At 47.6% G+C, this 20,639-nt stretch overlaps 1 protein-coding gene across 3 annotated transcripts in view; it reads right to left on the minus strand.

Moving 5' to 3' along the window:
- LOC141173008 (sialic acid-binding Ig-like lectin 14) overlaps positions 1–20,639 on the minus strand; it is a 77,750-nt gene that overhangs the window by 17,860 nt on the left and 39,251 nt on the right. For all 3 annotated transcript variants that reach the window (XM_073657628.1, XM_073657627.1, XM_073657625.1), the window contains exon 2: positions 422–541. In XM_073657628.1, coding sequence (XP_073513729.1) covers positions 422–464 — 43 coding nt within the window. In that variant the 5' untranslated portion in view covers positions 465–541. The remainder of the gene's footprint in view (positions 1–421; positions 542–20,639) is intronic.

The raw sequence follows: 20,639 nt of genomic DNA on the forward strand, positions 1-20,639 counted from the left end.
CCTTAAGCTCACGTTACCGCTCTCCTTTCTGGCCCCTCTGCTCCTCACCGTCACCTGTCTGGTCTTCAGCACATTTTCTTCTGAAATCCACAGGCCTCTCACACTGAGAGGTCACGATGTGACATCATGACATTGTGACATTTCGCACGCTTACACAGAGATCTCCCAGGCCTCATGAGAGCCGGAAGACCCAGCTGTGTGTGAGAGGTGCCTGGATTTCATTGCTCGCGACAGAGACCTGAAGGTGCGGTGAGAACCTAACGGGTGATGGTGAGGAGCGGAGGGGCCGGAGAAGTGAGTGGTGAGGTGTGTATAAGGATTTTTTTCATTGATGTCCTCTTGAGACCCCCAGAACATAATAAAAAGGACATTAATTCACATATTTTATAAATATATTAGTATATTGTACTATTGTACTTACTTTTCCAGAGGAGAGTGAGGATAATCACAAGGCTGACCCACATAATGCCGGGCTTTATCTGCCGCTTCTTGATACTGAACTTTTTGTTGATATGTTGGAACTTTTCATGGATTGTAGATTCTATTGAACAAATTACATTATACTTTCTGTTATTTTTTTAAAGTAGAAAAATAAATCTATCTATCTATCCCATATCTATCTATCTACAGTGGCTTGCAAAAATATCCCACCCCCTTGGCTTTTTACCTATTTTGTTACATTGCAACCTGTGAGCAAATACTTTTGTAATCCGATTTGTGTGTGATGCATCAGCACTAGTGATGATCGAGCACCGAGCTTTAATACATGTGAGGAATGCCTGTTTTTCCAGCATTCCTCACATGTATCAAAGCTGTCAAACAGTCGCAATTCGTGTTCAAGGAGCGACGAAAACTTAAAGCCCGAGCACGCTGAAGATAATAGGTGCTCGCCCGAGCATGCTCGTAAATCTCGAGCAACGAGCATGCTCGATCATCAATAATCAGCACTAAATGGTCTAAGTTGATGAAGTGAAGTGAGAAAAATAAAGGCATAAATTAAATTTATGGGATCACATAACTAAAAATTTTCATGTGCATATGTATTCACTAGTGTTGAGCGAGCACTAAAATGCTCGGGTGCTCGAAGCTCGGGCCGAGCTCACTGTGATACTCGGGTGCTCGACCCGAGCAATGAGCCCAATGTTAGTCTATGGGAGACCCGAACATTTTTGCGGCGGCACCCCCGGCAGTCTGTAGAAAGCCTAAAAAGTGCCCAAAACGATAGTGACAGTGCTCAAATGACATGGGGACAGCATGGGGATCGCCCCTGGAAGCATTTCTGACCCCCAGGTCACTGCTGTCAACAACGTGGTCAGAGGTATTAAGCCACTTTTACAGGCTCACAATAAAACGTTCAAAAACGAAAGTGAAAGTGCTTTCCTGTGAAATATGTTAACCCCTTAACGACCATGGGTCTTTCTGTTTTTGTGTTTTCCTTTTTTGCTCCCCTTCTTCCCAGAGCCAGAACTTTTTTAATTTTCGTTCAATATGGCCATGTGAGGGCTTATTTTTTGCGGGACGAGTTGTACTTTTAAACACCATCACTGGTTTTACCATATCGTGTGCTGTAAAATGGGAAAAAAATTCCAAGTGCAGTGAAACTGCAAAAAAATGTAATTCCACAGTTGTTTTTTGGGTCCTTTTTTTACCACGTTCACAGATTGCTAAAACTGACCTGCCATCATTATTTTCCAGGTCGTTACGAGTTCATAGACACCAAACATGTATAGGTTCTTTTTTATTTAAGTGGTGAAAAAAAAATCCAAAGCTTGCTAAAAAAACAAAAAAAAATGACGCCATTTTCCGAGACCCTTAGCTTCTCCATTTTTCGGGATCTGGGGCCAGGTGAGGGCTTATTTTTTGCGTGCCGGGCTGACGTTTTTATTGATACCATTTTGGGGTAGATCCGATGTTTTGATCGCCCGTTATTGCATTTTATTGCAAAGTTGTAGCGACCAAAAAAACTTAATTCTGGCGTTTAAATTTTTTTTCTCGTTACGCCGTTTACTGATTGTATTAATTCTTCTATTATATTGATAGATCGGGCGATTCTGAACACGGCGATACCAAATATGTGTATGTGTTTTTTTTTTTATATATATATATATATTTTATTTTGAATGGGGCGAAAGGGGGGTGACTTAAACTTTTATATATTTTTTATTTTTTTAATTTTTTTTAAAACTTTTTTTTACACTTTCTGCTTGCATCTATAGTCTCCAGAGGTGACTAGAAGCAGCAGTTGTCTGATTGCTTCTACTGCATACAAGCGATGAGCAGATCGCTTGTATGCAGGAGAAATGCTCACTTGCTATGAGCGCTGACCACTAGGTGGCGCTCATAGCAATTGAGACATGACAACCACAGGCGTCTGCTGCAGACCCTGAGTTGTCATGCCCACCCATTAGTGACCCGCGATCACGTGACGGGGTCACTGATAGGCGGGGCTTAGGACTCCCGGAAGCACGAGTTAAATGCCACTGTCAGAGATTTAACATATTAACAGCCGCGGGTGGATTGCGATTCCAATAATCAGCTGACATGTGCTCGCTTCAGTGCGGGCTCACCGCCGGAGCCACCGCTGAACCGGCCTTCCCGACCTGGTGCGTACTATTACTGACCAGGTCGGAAAGGGGTTAAGGAACATCCTTTCCAGGGTAAAGACTTGTGTATAAGGTAAAATAAGTAACCAAAAACAAAAATACTCCTCCACACCTTGGGCTATATTCACAAGTAGCATTTTTTATGCGTTTTTGCACGTTTGTATTGCTTTCAACCGTGACAAATGCATTCACCGGGAAATGTCATTTTAACATTTTACAACCTTATCTGGCCATGTGCTGTGTGATACATGCATACAGTGCTAAAAAGACATGGGAACAGCATGGGGAAGACCCCTGGAAGCATCTCTGACACCCAGGTCACTGCCTAAAAGTGTGCCCATCAGAAGTGATCCTTGCCGCATCAGAAGATGCAGACTTGCAACTATCCCCGTGCAAGTCCTTGTCCCAGGGCAGTGTTCAATTGTACCTCCCCCATAACTTGCAATACAAGCGCAAGTATGCAGCCTGCCACCCACCCACCCCCAGGCTGCAATACCATACTGCTAGCTTGCTTGCACTTGAAATTGGGCCTTTTTGGCATGTGGAGGTGGAATCTGGCCACCACGTCATGGCTGCGTCGGTAGCCTGGTATTCATACTCAGTCCCCAGCCGCCCAGCGGCCGGGTGTCCACGCTTGGTCTCCAGCCGCCAAGGGGCGGCCGGGTGTCCATACTCAGTCCCCAGCCGCCCCGCAGCCGGGTGCCCACACACAGTCCCCAGCCGCGTGGGGGTGGCCGGGTGTCCATAAACAGTCCCCAGCCGCCCCTATTTGTCCCGGTGCGCCTTATACACAAGCGCGCATACCAAAACATTACCTGTGCCCTCCCCAGTGCATTTAGTGGGAAGGACAGCCTAACCACAAACACGTGGACAAGTGAATGTGGCCAGGAATGGTCCATCTCACTGACGCCTTCACACTGGGTTAATATTGTGGAAGACGGGACACAGTTGGACACTGGGATGCAACACGTCCTCCAGACATAGAGGATTGCAGGTCCTGGGTCAATCAGGCTTCAACACAAAGTTCAGAAGGTAGACAGCAGCAGTGGTCGGCCTCCTACACAACGAGTAAATTATTCATGATCATGAGGCCATCCACCTCCTTAGCTTTCTGTTCCTTGGAATGCAAGCGCATGTATGTAGTAGCAGCTAGGCCTGAGGTGGTCAGCGTTTTGGCGCATATTCTACCTCCTTCGAGGATTGCTGGATGTTTTCCTGCTACTATCCCAGTTCTATGACTCCCGTTAAAACAAAGCTTCAGGTGATGAATGATGGATGAGGTGGTGGCAAAGGAGAAAGAGCAGGAGGAACAGGGACCATTCACATCAATATCAGGCAAGCCAACCACACATGTCTTGTAGGATATGTTTCCGTACCAAAAGGAGCGGTTCAGCTACACAGTTATAAGGCATACAGTGAATGCAATGCTTACCAAAAATTTCGAGTCACTCCAATACCCCTTGGAAGTGACATGGAGGTCAGAGGGCCTTAACTAAACTGTTTTTTCCATTTATAGCAACTGGGTCTCCTGTACACTGTTGGCCTAAGCAGGGAATGGAAGGCTTTCCAAAAATTATTAGGCAGTGCAATGCCCCTTGAAACAGACGTGGATTACAGCGTATTAAAAACCTTCTACCCATTATTGGGGAGTGGGTCTCCCTTAATGTTCGCCTATGCATTGAAAAGCAAAAGCTGACAAAAATTAGGAGGAAATGCAATGCCCGTTGCAAGAGTCGTGGAGGTTAGAGGTAATTAAAAACAACATGTCAATGCCCCTTGGAAGAGCTGTGGAGTTCAGAGTGGTTTAACAAGACAGTTTTAATGCCCCTTGGAAGAGATGTGGAGGTCACAGTAGCTTAACAAGATGGTTTTAATGCCCCTTGGAAGAGACGTGGAGTTCAGAGTGGTTTAACAAGACAGTTTTAATGCCCCTTGGAAGAGTGGTGGAGGTTACAGTGGAATAAAAAGACAATATCAATGCCCCGTGGAAGAGACGTGGAGGTCACAGTAGCTTAACAAGACGGTTTTAATGCCCCTTGGAAGAGTGGTGGAGATCGCAGTGGAATAAAAAGACAATATCAATGCCCCTTGGAAGAGTGGTGGAGGTTACAGTGGAATAAAAAGACAATATCAACGCCCTGTGGAAGAGACGTGGAGGTCACAGTAGCTTAACAAGATGCTTTTAATGCCCCTTGGAAGAGTGGTGGAGGTCGCAGTGGAATAAAAAGACAATATTAACAACCCTTGGAAGAGACGTGGAGGTCACAGTAGCTTAACAAGACGATTTTTATGCCCCTTACAAGAGCCATGCAGTACAGCATATTAAAAACATTATTCCCATTATTGGAGAGTGGGTCTCCCATAGTCTTTGCCTATGCCTTCCAAGCAAAAGCTGCCAAAAATTAGGAAGGGGGAACTTGCAATGTCCCTTACAAGAGCCATGCAGTACAGCATATTAAAAACATTATTCCCATTATTGGGGAGTGGGTCTACCATAGTCTTTGCCTATGCCTTCCAAGCAAAAGCTGCCAAAAATTAGGACAGAGGAACTTGCAATGCTGGCAACATGGACCACGGTCACACTGGTCGTATAGTGGTCGTGGAGGCTGAGGATAAGGAGAAGAGCAAAAAACAGCCAAAATGAGGAAGCGTATACCCATGTGTGGGTGTGAAGCGATGCATAGGAATACACCTCCCGAAATAACACAGTGGATTTGACTTTATGTTACTCTGCTGTCATTTGGTGGTGATGAGAAGTCTGGCCCAATCCAGCCCTTGTTCATTTTGATAAGGGTCAGCTTGTCAGCATTGTCAGTTGACAGGCGAGTGCGCTTATCAGTTATAATTCCCCCAGCAGCACTAAAAACACGCTCCGATAACACGCTAGCAGCAGGGCAGGCCAGGACCTCCAAGGCGTACAGAGTGAGTTCATTCCAAGTGTCCAGCTTGGATACCCAATACTTAAAAGGCACAGAGGAATCACGGACGACGATGGTACTCCCTCACCATCTTTTGAAACTTTCCACTCCTTGTGAGAGTACCCTGCGCCTCAGGGCCTGTAAGCTGGGCCGGTCTCAGGAAACTGTCCTAGAACATTGACAGTGCTCCCCTGCCTCTGCTGGATTGGAGTTGCGTCTCTCTCGCCTGTATGCCTTAGTTGGGCAGCGAACTGTGACCTCTGCCGCTACCGTGTTCAGATGGGAATTTTTTTATTAGTTCTGCAGCAAGGACCTTCTGGTACTGCCCCATTTTTGTAGACCTCTCCAACTCAGGAATAAGAGAGTGAAAGTTCTCCTTGTAGAGGGGGTCTAAAAGTGTCATCAACCAGTAATGACTGTCACCCAACATTTTGACAATGCGAGGGTCACGGTTAAGGCAGTGTAACATAAAGTCAGCCATGGGTGCCAGACTGGTAACGGGCAAGACTTCCGTGTCCTCACCAAGATGACGACTGATAGTGTTGAGCGATCACTAAAATGCTCGGGTGCTCGAAGCTCGGGCCGAGCTTATCGTGATACTCGGGTGCTCGACCCCAGCAACGAGCCCAATGTTAGTCTATGAGAGACCAAAACGATAGTGACAGTGCTCAAAAGACATGGGGGCAGCATGGGAATCGCCCCTGGAAGCATTGCTGACCCCCAGGTCACTGCTGTCAACAACGTGCTCAGAGGTATTAAGCCACTTTTGCGGGCTCACAATAAAACGTTCAAAAACGAAACTGAAATGGTTTTCCTGTGAAATATGTTAAGGAATTTCCTTTCCAGGGTAAAAACTTGTGTATAAGGTAAAATAAATAACCAAAAACAAAAATACTCCTCCACACCTTGGGCTATGTTCACAAGTAGCATTTTTCATGCGTTTTTGCACTTTTGTATTGCTTTCAACCGTGACAAATGCGTTCACCGGGAAATGTCATTTTAACATTTTACAACCTTATCTGGCCATGTGCTGTGTGACACATGCATACAGTGCTGAAAAGACAAGGGATCAGCATGGGGAAGACCCCTGGAAGCATCTCTGACCCCCAGGTCACTGTCTAAAAGTGTGCCCATCAGAAGTGATCCTTACCGCATCAGAAGATGCAGACTTGCAACTATCCCCGTGCAAGTCCTTGTCCCAGGGCAGTGTTCAATTGTACCTCCCCCATTCCTTGCAATGCAAGCGAAAATATGCAGCCAACCACCCACCCACCCGCAGGCTGCAATACCATACTGCTAGCTTTCACTTGAAATGGGGCCTTTTAGTTTGGAGGAGGCCGAAGCTGGCCACTACCTCATGGCCGCTTCGGCAGCGAGGTATCCATACTCTGTCCCCAGCCGCCCGGCGGCCGGGTGTCCACGCTCGGTCCCCAGCCGCCAGGTGGCGGCCAGGTGTCCATACTCACTCCCCAGCCGCCCTGATTTCTCCTGTCACCTTCCCCCACACTTTTCTTAGCCTGGCCTGCTTTAGGGCAGCATTGGACGAGCCCACCAGAGAACCAGACTCCTCCGGTGGGCCCTGGCTTCTCCATCAGGGGAGTTGAGAGTGCCTAGGTGAGAAGCATGATGATGATGATAGAAGTTAGTATCTGCTTTGTTTTCTTGGAATGCAAGCGCATGTATGTAGTAGCGGCTAGGCCTGAGGTGGTCCGCGTTTTGGCGCATATCCTACCTCCTCCGAGGATTGCTGGATGTTTTCCTGCTACTATCCCAGTTCTATGACTCCAGTTAAAACAAAGCTTCAGGTGATAAATGATGGATGAGGTGGTGGCAAAGGAGAAAGAGCAGGAGGAACAGGGACCATTCACATCAATATCAGGCCAGTCAACCAGATATGTCTTGTAGGATATGTTTCTGTAACAAAAGGAGCGGTTCGGCTACACAGTTATAGGGCATACAGTAAGTGCAATGCCTAGCCAAAATTTCGAGCCACTCCAATGCCCCTTGGAAATGACATGGAGGTCAGAGGGCGTTAACTAAACCTTTTTTTCGATGTATAGCAACTGGGTCTCCCGTGCACTGTTGGCCTAAGCAGTGAATGGAAGGCTTTCCAAAAATTATGAGGAACTGCAATGCCCCTTACAAGAGCCATGTGTGGCACCCCAGGGGTCTGGTCACCACAGTAATAGAGATATTACGTCGGAGAGCAAGTGGGAGGTTTCCTTGACAGGATCCCTTAAACATGCAACATCCTCCTGCCCCAGTCCTGGGAGGGGAGAATTCTGTCCTTATAAACTGGATCTGGGGCGGGGTTGAGTGAGTCAGAGAACAGTCAGAGTCAGAGTGAGAGCAAGGGAAAGTAACAGCAAGGAGCTCTGTAGGAGCTAGGAGCTAAAGACCAGGGGCTGGAAGCTGAGCAGAGCTCGCCCTGGCAGAAGACAATAGGAAACGGGCACAGGAGTCCGAAGCTGTGAGGACTTATATATCCAGCAGCAGAAATCAGCCGGCAGGGGATTTCAGGTCCTCTGGCCATAGAAGCCCGGAGGCTCAGTCACAAGCAAGGGACCAGCACCGCCGTCGTGGAGCGGAGGCTAACAGAAGGCCCCAAGTCACCAGCCATACAGGTGAGCACTACACGGTACACTCAGGGACGTGGGCTACTTCTAACCGCTTACAGCAAGGTAGCCAGGAAGAGTGCAGACAGAAGGGGAGGCCTACAACTCCACCTGGCCAGGGGAACTCCTGCTTTCTCACAGACTGACCAGGCCTCTTATGCTAGCCAGTACTCCCGGGAGGGTCTACCTTATAATCATCAGTAAAGACCCTGAACTGCACTGCAAAGACTTTGAGTCGTTCCTGCTGCGCTCGTGCACCATCACCCCCATCATCCACACTCACTGCCCTGAGGCTATACTCCTCCCGAGGGGAGTTATCCCATTCTATGCTGCGCACACAACACCAGCCTCAGCGGTCTGCCTCGCAGCGGTGGTACTCCCTGACCGCAATCCACGGGTGGCGCAGTCGGATAATTAACCTCAAAACCTAAGAAAGACTGCCACTGGTTTGACCAGCCTGAGCCACGGGACCGGGTCACCGCCACGGAGACTACAGACCCCAGAGACCCGGTACCGGGTATCCCACACACGTGTACAAACGGCCCAGGGGGCGCGTCATATGCAGTACAGCATATTACAAACATAAGTCTCATTATTGGGGAGTGGGTGTCCCATAGTATTAGCTTATGCCTTGCAAGCAAAAGCTGCCAAAAATTAGGACGGAGCAACTTGCAATGCCCCTTACAAGAGCCATGCAGTACAGCATATTACAAACATAAGTCCCATTATTGGGGAGTGGGTCTCCCATAGTATTTGCTTATGCTTTCCCAGCAAAAGCTGCCAAAAATTAGGACGGAGCAACTTGCAATGACCCTTACAAGAGCCATGCAGTACAGCATATTACAAACATAAGTCCCAATATTGGGGAGTGGGTGTCCCATAGTTAGAGATGAGCGTTGTTCTACTCGAACTGTTCGCCAATCTCAAATTCGAGCTGTTTTGGGCGGTGTTCGAGCCGGTCGGCGAACACGAACAATTTGAGAAAAATTCGGCTGTTCGAGGTTATGTTCGATAACTGTTCGTGCACCAAAATCATAACTGCATTTTTTCTCAGTAATGATGAAAATTAATGTTAATACGCAGTTTGAGTGTACAGCGGGGCGGGGGGAGGGGCAGGGGATGGATCTCTGCAGGAACAATGAAGATCTCCATTTTTTTTTCTCTTTCCCGCATTTGCAGTGGGGAGGTGCAATCTGTCAGCCTATCAGCAGCGCACACACGGAGCGAAGTGCTTTTTTTCACACAAGCAAGGGCATGTGTGATTGGCAGTGTATGTCACATGTCCTTGCCCTATAAGACCAAGCCATTTTCCCCGTCGCCACCATTTTCTCACTGCTGCAGCTGCGTGTTAGACGGCACCGCTGTTGCTGTGTGCGCTATACCTTGTTAATTTCAAGCCAATTTTCGCACAAATATACAGATAGCTTGGGAGTAGGGAATAGTTGTGATTGCAGTCCTTTTAAGGACTAGGTTACAGCATTTCCTACGACTTTTATCAGGCAGGTCTGTGCTCTTAAATAGATAGATTGTGGGAGTAAAGACTAATTGTAATTGGAGTCCTTTTCAGGACTAGGTTACAACAGTTCCTATCAGTTTTGCCAGGCAGGTCTGTGCCAGTGCTGTGCAAGTTTTTTTCACAGCATTTGGCTGAATCTAGCAAAGCTAATCCTTTTTGGCCTATTGCAGAGTGTGTTAGTCAGTGGAGTAGCCTATCTGTGTTGCAAGATATACCACCTGTGTATAGAATACCAATTTTTTTACTGCACCTAGTGAAGTAAAATCTTTTGGGCATAGCATCATTCTATTAGTCCATCTATACTGACCTCCATCAGGTTGCAAACTGAATATAATTTTTTTCTGCATCTAGCTCTGAAAAAATATTTGGGCTTCTAGCAGTTTGTGGGACTTGGTCTATTAGTCCATCTATACTGACCTCCATCAGGTTGCAAATTAAAAATAATTTTTTTCTGCATCTAGCTCTGAAAAAATATTTGGGCTTCTAGCAGTGTGTGGGACTTGGTCTATTAGTCCATCTATACTGACCTCCATCAGGTTGCAAATTAAAAATAATTTTTTTCTTCATTTAGCTCTGAAAAAATATTTGGGCTTCTAGCAGTGTGTGGGACTTGTTCTATTAGTCCTTCTATACTGACGTCCAGCAGGTTGCAAATTGAATATAATTTTTTTCTGCATCTAGCTCTGAAAAAATATTTGGGCTTCTAGCGGTGTGTGGGACTTGGTCTATTAGTCCATCTATACTGACCTCCATCAGGTTGCAAATTAAAAATAATTTTTTTCTGCATCTAGCTCTGAAAAAATATTTGGGCTTCTAGCAGTGTGTGGGACTTGGTCTATTAGTCCATCTATACTGACCTCCATCAGGTTGCAAATTAAAAATAATTTTTTTCTGCATCTAGCTCTGAAAAAATATTTGGGCTTCTAGCAGTGTGTGGGACTTGGTCTATTAGTCCATCTATACTGACCTCCATCAGGTTGCAAATTGAATAAAAAAATTTTCTGCATCTAGCTCTGAAAAAATATTTGGGCTTCTAGCAGTGTGTGGGACTTGGTCTATTAGTCCATCTATACTGACCTCCATCAGGTTGCAAATTAAAAATAATTTTTTTCTGCATCTAACCCAGCCAATAGTTTTGGCCTAATACCACAGTTTGGCCACTCAGCTCTGCTCGGTTACCATCCATTGTTTTTTTGTGCAAACAACTCCAGAGTTGTGAATTAGTTAACCACCACAATGAGTGGAAAAAGGCCTGCTGCTGGTGGAAAGGGGAATAGGCGTGTTGGGAAGGGGAAAAAAGGTTGTGTCCGTGGGGTAGGTGCAGAAGAAAGACCATCTTCCAGCCAAACTAAAATGTCTACTTCTTTTAGCGGACAATGTGATAAGATCCCTTTTTTACGGCCACGCCAATCGCTACAAATTCCAGATGAGGCACAAAAACAGCAGGTGCTTCAACAGATATCAAGTGCTCCTTTAAGTGGGCTCTCCTCCACATCAACTTCAACATCACAAATACTCCAGTCCTCAAAGGTGTCACCCAAATCGCACTTGCTTCCTCACAGCTCCCAAATCTCCAGCTGCCCGTCTGAGTATGAGGTAGAACAGATGGTTGAGTCTGCAGAGCTGTTTACTCATACTATAGCCTGGGAATCAGAGGTCGACTCCAGCGCTTCTGTGAATCCAGACGAGGAAATGATCTGCACTGATGCCCAGAATCTTTATGAGTCGGATCCAGGACCAGACGCAGAAGGTTCTGACCATAATGTAGACCCTCATTCCCAAACTGTAACTCCTGTTGGTGGAGACAATGAGGAAGACGATGATAAGACTCAAATACCTGATTGGAGCGACAACTTTAGTTTTTTGTCAGGGCAGGAACAGGTTGGCTCTGAGGACGACGGGTGTGATAATGCACAGGGTGATGATGATGAGGTCGGAGATCCCACTTACTGTCAACCCACAGTCAGCCAAGAGATGAGGTCAGCAGAGGAGGTGGAGGAAGATGCTAGTGACGACGAGGTCAGGTTGTGCCTTCCTGGACAGAGACGTAGTACTGGAAGCACGTCAACAACTGCATCCTCAAACACAACTCTGCCTCTCACCACAAGTCGTGGTGGCTCTTCAGGTCGCATGGGTGCTAAGCCTTGCATAGCCTGGGCATTTTTTCAGATCGATAAAGATGACCCAACTCGTGTTATCTGTAACATTTGTCAGCAAAAGCTAAGTAGAGGCCAAAAAATACATAGTTTGAGTACTTCATGCATGAACCGGCACATGGACATGAAGCATAAGTTGCAGTGGGAAGCTCAGTGTGCTACAATGCGGTCTAGCCGGCCGGGCCAACCACCGTCTGCCATATCTTGTGCATCCGCGGCCTCTTCATCCTCTGTGACTGGGGGGACAGCAGTCACACCTGTTTTGGGGCGCAGACCTGCCACCTCTTTACCCGCAACAGCCAGCGTGATTGGCAGGTCATCATTTTCTTTGGAGGTGGTAACACCAGCTGGTCTTGAGCGCTGTCCGACATCGATAGCACCACCTTTGGATCAAGGCAACCTAACATGTCCGCCTGCATCTTCCTCACAGACCGGCAGTTTGCCGGGGACACCCTTATCAACCCCGTCTAAGCACAATAGCCAGCCCTCGGTCCCTCAGATGTGGACAAGTAAAAGACCATTTCCTCCTAGCCATGAGAAAGCTAAGAGGTTGAATTTCACCATCTGCAAGCTCTTGGCTACAGAAATGCTGCCTTTCCGCCTGGTGGACACAGAGGATTTTCGAGACCTTATGTCCGTCGCAGTGCCCCAGTACCAGATGCCCAGTCGGCACTACTTCTCAAAGAAAGGTGTGCCTGCGCTCCACCAGCATGTCGCACACAACATCACCGCTTCTTTGAGAAACTCTGTGTGTGACAGGGTGCATTTCACCACAGACACTTGGACGAGTAGGCATGGACAGGGGCATTACATGTCGCTGACTGGGCACTGGGTAACTATGGTGACAGCAGGACAAGGGGCTGCTGTCCAAGTCTTGCCGTTCCCACGAGTTGTGCGTCAATCCTCTTTATGTCATTTTTCCTCCACTGCTTCTGCCTCCTCAACCTCCTCTCGGTCTTCCACCTGCACCCAAAGCCTGTCTGGTCATGCCACAAGCTTTCTAACTGCGCAGAAGGGATCCTGCACACCTCCTTACTATGCTGGCAGTAGGGCTCAACGTCATCAGGCGGTTTTTACATTGAAATGTCTGGGAAATGTGAGTCACACAGCTGAGGAGTTGGGGTCAGCTCTGGAGAACCAATTTCATGAATGGTTGTCTCCACTGGACCTGAAACCAGGGAAGGCCGTGTGCGACAATGCTGCAAACCTGGGTGCGGCCCTTCGCCGGGGCAATGTCACACACGTGCCTTGTATGGCTCACGTGTTGAACCTGGTTGTCCAGCAATTTTTAGCCCACTATCCCAGACTAGATGGCCTTCTGCAGAGGGCACGGTCGCTGTGTGCTCACTTCCGCCGTTCGCATCCCGCAGCTCAGCGACTTACATCTCTACAGAAGTCGTTGGGCATGCCACTTCACCGGCTAAAATGCGATGTGCCTACCCGGTGGAATTCAACTCTGCACATGTTGCAGCGACTGTGGCAGCACCGACAAGCCCTGGTGCAATACGTTCTGACGTATAGCCTGGGCCAACGAGATTCAGAGGTGGGAAAAATCACGCTGGAGGAGTGGTCTCAGATCAGGGACCTATGCACCCTTCTGCACAGTTTTGAAATGGCGACGAAGATGTTTAGTGCTGACGATGCCATTATCAGCATGACTATTCCGGTGATTTACATGCTGGAGCACATGTTAAACAGAATTCGGAGTCAGGTGGTGGCACAAGAGGAGGTGGAGGAAGTAGAGGAGGAGGAGTTGTATGCGGAAGGGCTAACATCTGCAAGGTCCAGACGGTCGGCAGCACCAGGGCGGCAGGCATGTGAGGGTGGGGGAGATGATTTTACCAGGGCGCATGGTAGCAGCCAAACTAGTGAGGAAGGTGCTGGAGCCCAGGAAGAAGTGGAGGACGAACTGATGGAAGACTCATCAGATGAGGGAGACCTTGATCACATTTCTGTTGTGCGAGGTTGGGGGGAGAGGACAGAGGAAGGAAGCATGATTGTTACCTCGCCACCAACACAACAGGGACTTGGTGCTCCTGGATGCGCAACACACATGAGTGCCTTCTTGCTGCACTACCTGCAACATGACCCTCGAATTGTGAGAATTAGAAATAATCCTGACTACTGGGTTGCCACACTGTTAGATCCCCGGTACAAAAGTAAATTTGCAGAAATTATTCCTGCCATAGAAAGGGATGCACGCATGCAGGAGTATCAGCAGAGACTGTTGCAGAATCTTACATGTGCTTTTCCACAAAATACCAGTGGTGCACGTAGTGAATCTCACAGTTCCAACTTGCCAACCGTGGGACCGTCAAGTGTTCAGCACTCAAACCGTAACAGAACCACAGTATCTGCTGGTAACATCAATTTTGCGGAATCATTTCACCACTTTTTTAACCCATCCTTTGCAAGGCCACAGGAGACAAGAAGTCTGACACATAGTCAACGCCTAGAGACGATGGTACAGGAGTATCTCCAAGTAAACATTGAAGCCACGACTGTGTCACTGGACCCTTGCTCTTTTTGGGCTTCCAATCTGGATAAATGGCCGGAGCTAGCCACTTACGCCTTGGAGATCTTGTCATGCCCCGCAGCCAGCGTTCTGTCTGAACGTGTGTTCAGCGCTGCTGGTGGTGTGCTGACAGATAAGCGCACGCGGCTCTCCACTGATAATGTAGACAGACTCACGTTCATAAAGATGAACAAATCATGGATCCGAAACGACTTTTCTACCCCTGTGTCATCCTGGGGAGAGTAAAAGCTTGATGATTGGTTAAAATCACCCTACCAACCGTTTTAAGCTTTCAAATTACTAATCATGTTTATCTGTATCTTGACTGGAAAATAATTTGGGCTTTGTAGCAGTGTGCAGCACTGATCCTATTAGGCCATCTATAATAAGCTTCACCAGATTTAAAATTAAAAATAATTTTTAGCTGCATCTAGCCCGGAAAATAATTTTGGGGCTCCGAGATGCGCAAGACACATAAGTGCCTTCTTGCTGCACTACCTGCAGCATGACCCTCATATTGTCAGAATTCGAAGTAATCATGACTACTGGGTTGCCACACTCTTAGATCCCCCAAACTTTTCGATCAACCTTTTCATTTTAATAAAGACCAAAAAAAATGGTCATTTTTGAAATTATAAGCATTAGCAGGTTGTTAGAAACTGAAATCAAACAGTTTTCAACTCAAAACTTTATTCTAGGTGATGTTACATTTTCACATAGGACCCCTTGTTCGAAAGGAGCTTCTGAACTCTCTCGTCCATTGAATTTGTCAGGTTTTGGATGGTTTCTGCTTCAATTGTTTTGCATGAGGACAGAATACCCTCCCAGAGCTGTTGCTTAGATGTGAACTGCCTCCCGCCATCATAGACACTCCTTTTAATGATGCTCCAAAGGTTCTGAATGGGGTAGAGGTCAGGGGAGCATGGGGGTCACACCATAAGTTTGTCCCCTTTTATGCCCATATCAGCCAGAGATGCAGATGTTTTATGTGCAGCATGAGATGGTGCATTATCATGCAGAAAAATGATCTTGCTGTGAAATACACGGTTCTTCTTCTTGAACCATGGCAGGAAGTGCTGTTTGAGAAAATCCACATACATTATGGAGTTCATCTTTAGCGCCTTCAGGGATCCTAAAGGGGCCGACAATCTCTCTCCCCATGATTCCAGCCCAAAACATTACTCCACCTCCTCCTTGTTGGCGCTGTAGCCGTGTTTGCGTGGGGTGTCCATCAACCAGCCATCCTCCACTCCATTCATCTGGACCATCGAGCGCTGCACGGCACTCATCCGTGAACAAAACAGTTTTGAAATCAGTCTTCATGTAATGTTTGGCCCACTGGAGCAGATTCTGCTTGTGTGAAGTGGATAGAGGAGGTCGACAGGATGGCGTATGCACAGCTGCAAACCTCTGAAGGACCCTGCATCTTGTTGTTCGGGGGACGTTGGAGGCACAAGCAGCTTCAAAAACTTGTCTGCTGCTATGACAAGGCTTTTTTGCCGCTGCTCTTTCAACCTGACGTAATTGCCTGTAGGAAAGAGTCCTCAATTTGCCCTTATCAGCACGCACACGTGTGTACTGTGAATCAGCTACATACTTCTTGATTGCCAAGACACTTCATCCTGATCATCGCACAATGTTGATTGTAGTCATGCCTTGACCTAAACACTCCACAATTTGTTGCTTCTCAGCAGCCGACACATCCTTTTTCTTTCCCATTTTGGCAGAAAATGTAGGCTGCTTAATAATGTGAGAGAGCCTTCTTAAGTAGTCTTGCCTTTCATTGGACACACCTGCCAAACTAATTAGCACAGGTGTCTGCAATTGCTTACAGTGATATAAAGAGCCCTGACACACATCACCATCAATGAGTTTAACTGACAAACAAACAAATTCTTCCCTTATCACTCCTAAACACTTTTTGCATAATAATTTGGAACGCGGTGTACATGTGCTTTTCCACAAAACACCAGTGGTTCACGTAGTGAATCTTACAGTTCTAACTTGCCAACCGTGGTCTGTATGGAATTGTTCAATAAAGGGCCCAAAATTAAGATAACATAGATGGGAGAGGTCTCTATGAATAGGAATTCCTAAGTATTTGATACCCTGTGAGGGCCAGGCAAAGGGAAAGTTGGACTGGATGGAATCCTATATGGATTTAGGGAGGGAGACATCGAGGGCCTCAGACTTCGCTGCATTGATTTTAAAATTTTACCATGTAACAAAGTGATCTATTTCAGCCATAACAGCAGGGATGGATATATGTGATTGAGTGATATATACTAGGACATCATCAGCAAATAGAGAGCACTTGTACTCGGTGCCTCCCACCTCAATCCACCTAATATTGGGGTTATGGCGAATTGATGAGAGCAGGTGCTCCGTCACTAGGATGTATAAGAGAGGGGACAGAGGACATCCCTGCCTTGTCCCATTGGTGATTGTGAAAGGTGATGAAAATGTTCTGACGCACCCCCTGGGCCTTGGGACACCCGGAGCCGGACCCTTTTTGGTGGATGCTGGTGGTTGTAGTCTTCGTGGCGGCGATCCGGTTCTGTGGCTCAGGGCGGTCAAACCAGTGGCGGAACTATTTATGTGGTTTTGATGTTTAAATGTCCGACTACGCCACCCGTGGATTGCGGTCAGAGTGAACCGCCGCTACAGGGCAGACCGCTAAGGCTGGTGTTGTGGGTGCAGCAGAGCGTAGCATAACTCCCCACGGGAGGAGTATAGCCTCAGGGCAGTGTATGCGGAGGATGGGGGTGATGGTGCAGGGCAGCAGCAGTAACGACACGGAGTCAGTGATGCAGTTCAGGGCCTTTACTCACAGTTCTTATTATCCAGACCACGTCTGCAGGTAACGGCTGCCCACGTCGTACTGTGCTCACCAGGTGAGGGGCTCAGACAACTCCCAGATAACTTTGGAGCGCTTCACAGGACCCCCTTTGTGTGTCCTTTGTCTGGCCTTTCTTACCAACACTTCTGTCCGGCTGCCTCGGGCCTCCTCTTGGTAAACTTGGCGCCAGTTTCCCTGACCCTATGTGGTGCCTTCCTAGCGGGTGGAGCAAGGGGCTGCGCCACATAAAATGTCAGAGCCTCCGGTTTCTAGCTGAGGGTCGTTTCCTGCCTCCACTAGTTCGGGGACCGGTCTCCCCCTTTGGCCTGACCCCTCCACGCAGGTGGATTCGGGCGTGCGGTGGCGACTCGCCCGTCCGCACCCCTGGGATCCCTTCATTCCTCGTTCCTGGAGCCTTCTCCACTCCTCTTCCTTCCTTCTCCCTCTTGCAGGCCTGGGCCTCTGTTACTAGGCCCGCCTCCGGAGCAGAGCTCATGCAGAGCCCCTGCTCCCTGCCACTTCTGCTCAGACTTCTCTGCACTGAACTAAGATGGTGCCCACCTTTTATACTCCCTTCTCAATGCACCCAGGAACTGCTTCCTCCCTGCTCCTGCACTGCAGGGTTCCCCTTCCTCAGTGTTCCCTCCCCCCACTCCAGCCAGGGACAGGGACTGTCGTGCCCATCTCAGGGGCATATTGGTCGCCCTGCCCCACGGCAATGTGGTGTAATGCATGCAGGTGTCGGGTCCTGATCCACACTCCATCCTTATCTGAGAGTGAGATATCACACCTCTGGGTGAGGTGCAATACGTCTGTAGCAACCGAGCCCTCGGTGCTACAGTTCCATTTATCTTCAGCCTAGGTGACGTATTGTGATACAGGGCCGTGATTTTGGCTATAAAAGGGTCCCCTAGACCCCTACCCCAAGCTTTTTAAGAGAATCATATATGGCGTGCCAGGAGACTCTATGGAATGCTTTCTCAGCATCCAACGAGAGTATCTACTTACAAATTTTTAACTGCATCTAGCCCAGGAAATACTTTGTGCCTAGTAGCAGTGTCTGCTAGTCAGCGGATTATCCCGGCTGTTAAGCAAGCTACACCACCTGTAGTTTGGACACTTAATTTTTTCAAAGGAAATGCTTCGGGACCACGGGATACTTAGTGAAGAGCATCAGGAGGCACCCCAAGGCATAGGGGCTGGGACTGGCACTAGGATGCCTTGCGGTGGACAGCCGAGCTCGATCCTTATAAAAGCTTTTTAACTGCAGCAGCTTTAGTGGACGCTACTGGAGCTGGAATTACGCGGCTGCTGGCATGAGACTTGCCCTCCAATAGATCCTTGTAAATGGATTTAAAGTGTATTCATTCAAATTAGAGGGACAATTTAAATTAAAAAGCTTAGAGCTGCCTCCACCACAGGGGGGCTCTCTCGACCCACCAGCGGACAGGCACCAGTATTGGGAGAGGGGGGCTGGCCGTCAGGGTTCACCGCGGCTCTGGCACAAACCCGGCGACACGGAGGTGGCACGGGCAGGAGCGGACTGGCCGTCTCGGCTTCTCACTTTTTGGATTTTAGAAGGGCATGACATGCCTATATCTGTGTCTCCCCCTCCTTTTACTCCTCCACCTCTTTTCTTTTCGCATGACTATATGTACTTGTCACTTTTCCATGTGTTAGTTGTGTCTTCTGAGCAGTTTGTCAGCTTTTGGACACCTTTGAAGGTGTTTTCTATGTGTTTCTATGTGTTTTTGTTTGCCTGCCATTGGTTTTAACGGTGTTCGAAGGTGTTCGACGAACAGTTCGACGAACAGTTCGGCGAACACACGGGTGTTCGACGAACCGAACCGAACTCGAACACTACGGGGGTGGCTCAACACTACCCATAGTATTTGCTTATGCCTTGCAAGCAAAAGCTGCCAAAAATTAGGACGGAGCAACTTGCAATGCCCCTTACAAGAGCCATGCAGTACAGCATATTACAAACATAAGTCCCATTATTGGGGAGTGGGTCTCCCATAGTATTTGCTTATGCTTTCCCAGCAAAAGCTGCCAAAAATTAGGACGGAGCAACTTGCAATGCCCCTTGCAAGAGCCATGCAGTACAGCATATTACAAACATAAGTCCCATTATTGGGGAGTGGGTCTCCCATAGTATTTGCTTATGCTTTCCCAGGAAAAGCTGCCAAAAATTAGGATGGAGCAACTTGCAATGCCCCTTACAAGAGCCATGCAGTACAGCATATTACAAACATAAGTCCCATTATTGGGGAGTGGGTGTCCCATAGTATTTGCTTATGCCTTGCAAGCAAAAGCTGCCAAAAATTAGGACGGAGCAACTTGCAATGCCCCTTACAAGAGCCATGCAGTACAGCATATTACAAACATAAGTCCCATTATTGGGGAGTGGGTCTCCCATAGTATTTGCTTATGCCTTGCAAGCAAAAGCTGCCAAAAATTAGGACGGAGCAACTTGCAATGCCCCTTACAAGAGCCATGCAGTACAGCATATTACAAACATAAGTCCCATTATTGGGGAGTGGGTGTCCCATGGTATTTGCTTATGCTTTCCCAGCAAAAGCTGCCAAAAATTAGGACAGAGCAACTTGCAATGCCCCTTACAAGAGCCATGCAGTACAGCATATTACAAACATAAGTCCCATTATTGGGGAGTGGGTGTCCCATGGTATTTGCTTATGCTTTCCCAGCAAAAGCTGCCAAAAATTAGGACGGAGCAACTTGCAATGCCCCTTACAAGAGCCATGCAGTACAGCATATTACAAACATAAGTCCCATTATTGGGGAGTGGGTCTCCCATAGTATTTGCTTATGCTTTCCCAGCAAAAGCTGCCAAAAATTAGGATGGAGCAACTTGCAATGCCCCTTACAAGAGCCATGCAGTACAGCATATTACAAACATAAGTCCCATTATTGGGGAGTGGGTGTCCCATAGTATTTGCTTATGCCTTGCAAGCAAAAGCTGCCAAAAATTAGGACGGAGCAACTTGCAATGCCCCTTACAAGAGCCATGCAGTACAGCATATTACAAACATAAGTCCCATTATTGGGGAGTGGGTCTCCCATAGTATTTGCTTATGCCTTGCAAGCAAAAGCTGCCAAAAATTAGGACGGAGCAACTTGCAATGCCCCTTACAAGAGCCATGCAGTACAGCATATTACAAACATAAGTCCCATTATTGGGGAGTGGGTGTCCCATGGTATTTGCTTATGCTTTCCCAGCAAAAGCTGCCAAAAATTAGGACAGAGCAACTTGCAATGCCCCTTACAAGAGCCATGCAGTACAGCATATTACAAACATAAGTCCCATTATTGGGGAGTGGGTGTCCCATGGTATTTGCTTATGCTTTCCCAGCAAAAGCTGCCAAAAATTAGGACGGAGCAACTTGCAATGCCCCTTACAAGAGCCATGCAGTACAGCATATTACAAACATAAGTCCCATTATTGGGGAGTGGGTC

This window comes from Phyllobates terribilis, unplaced genomic scaffold (assembly GCF_046119375.1).
Source record: "Phyllobates terribilis strain yellow unplaced genomic scaffold, ASM4611937v1 Scaffold_12__6_contigs__length_324123572, whole genome shotgun sequence".
NCBI classification, from domain to species: Eukaryota; Metazoa; Chordata; class Amphibia; order Anura; family Dendrobatidae; genus Phyllobates; species Phyllobates terribilis.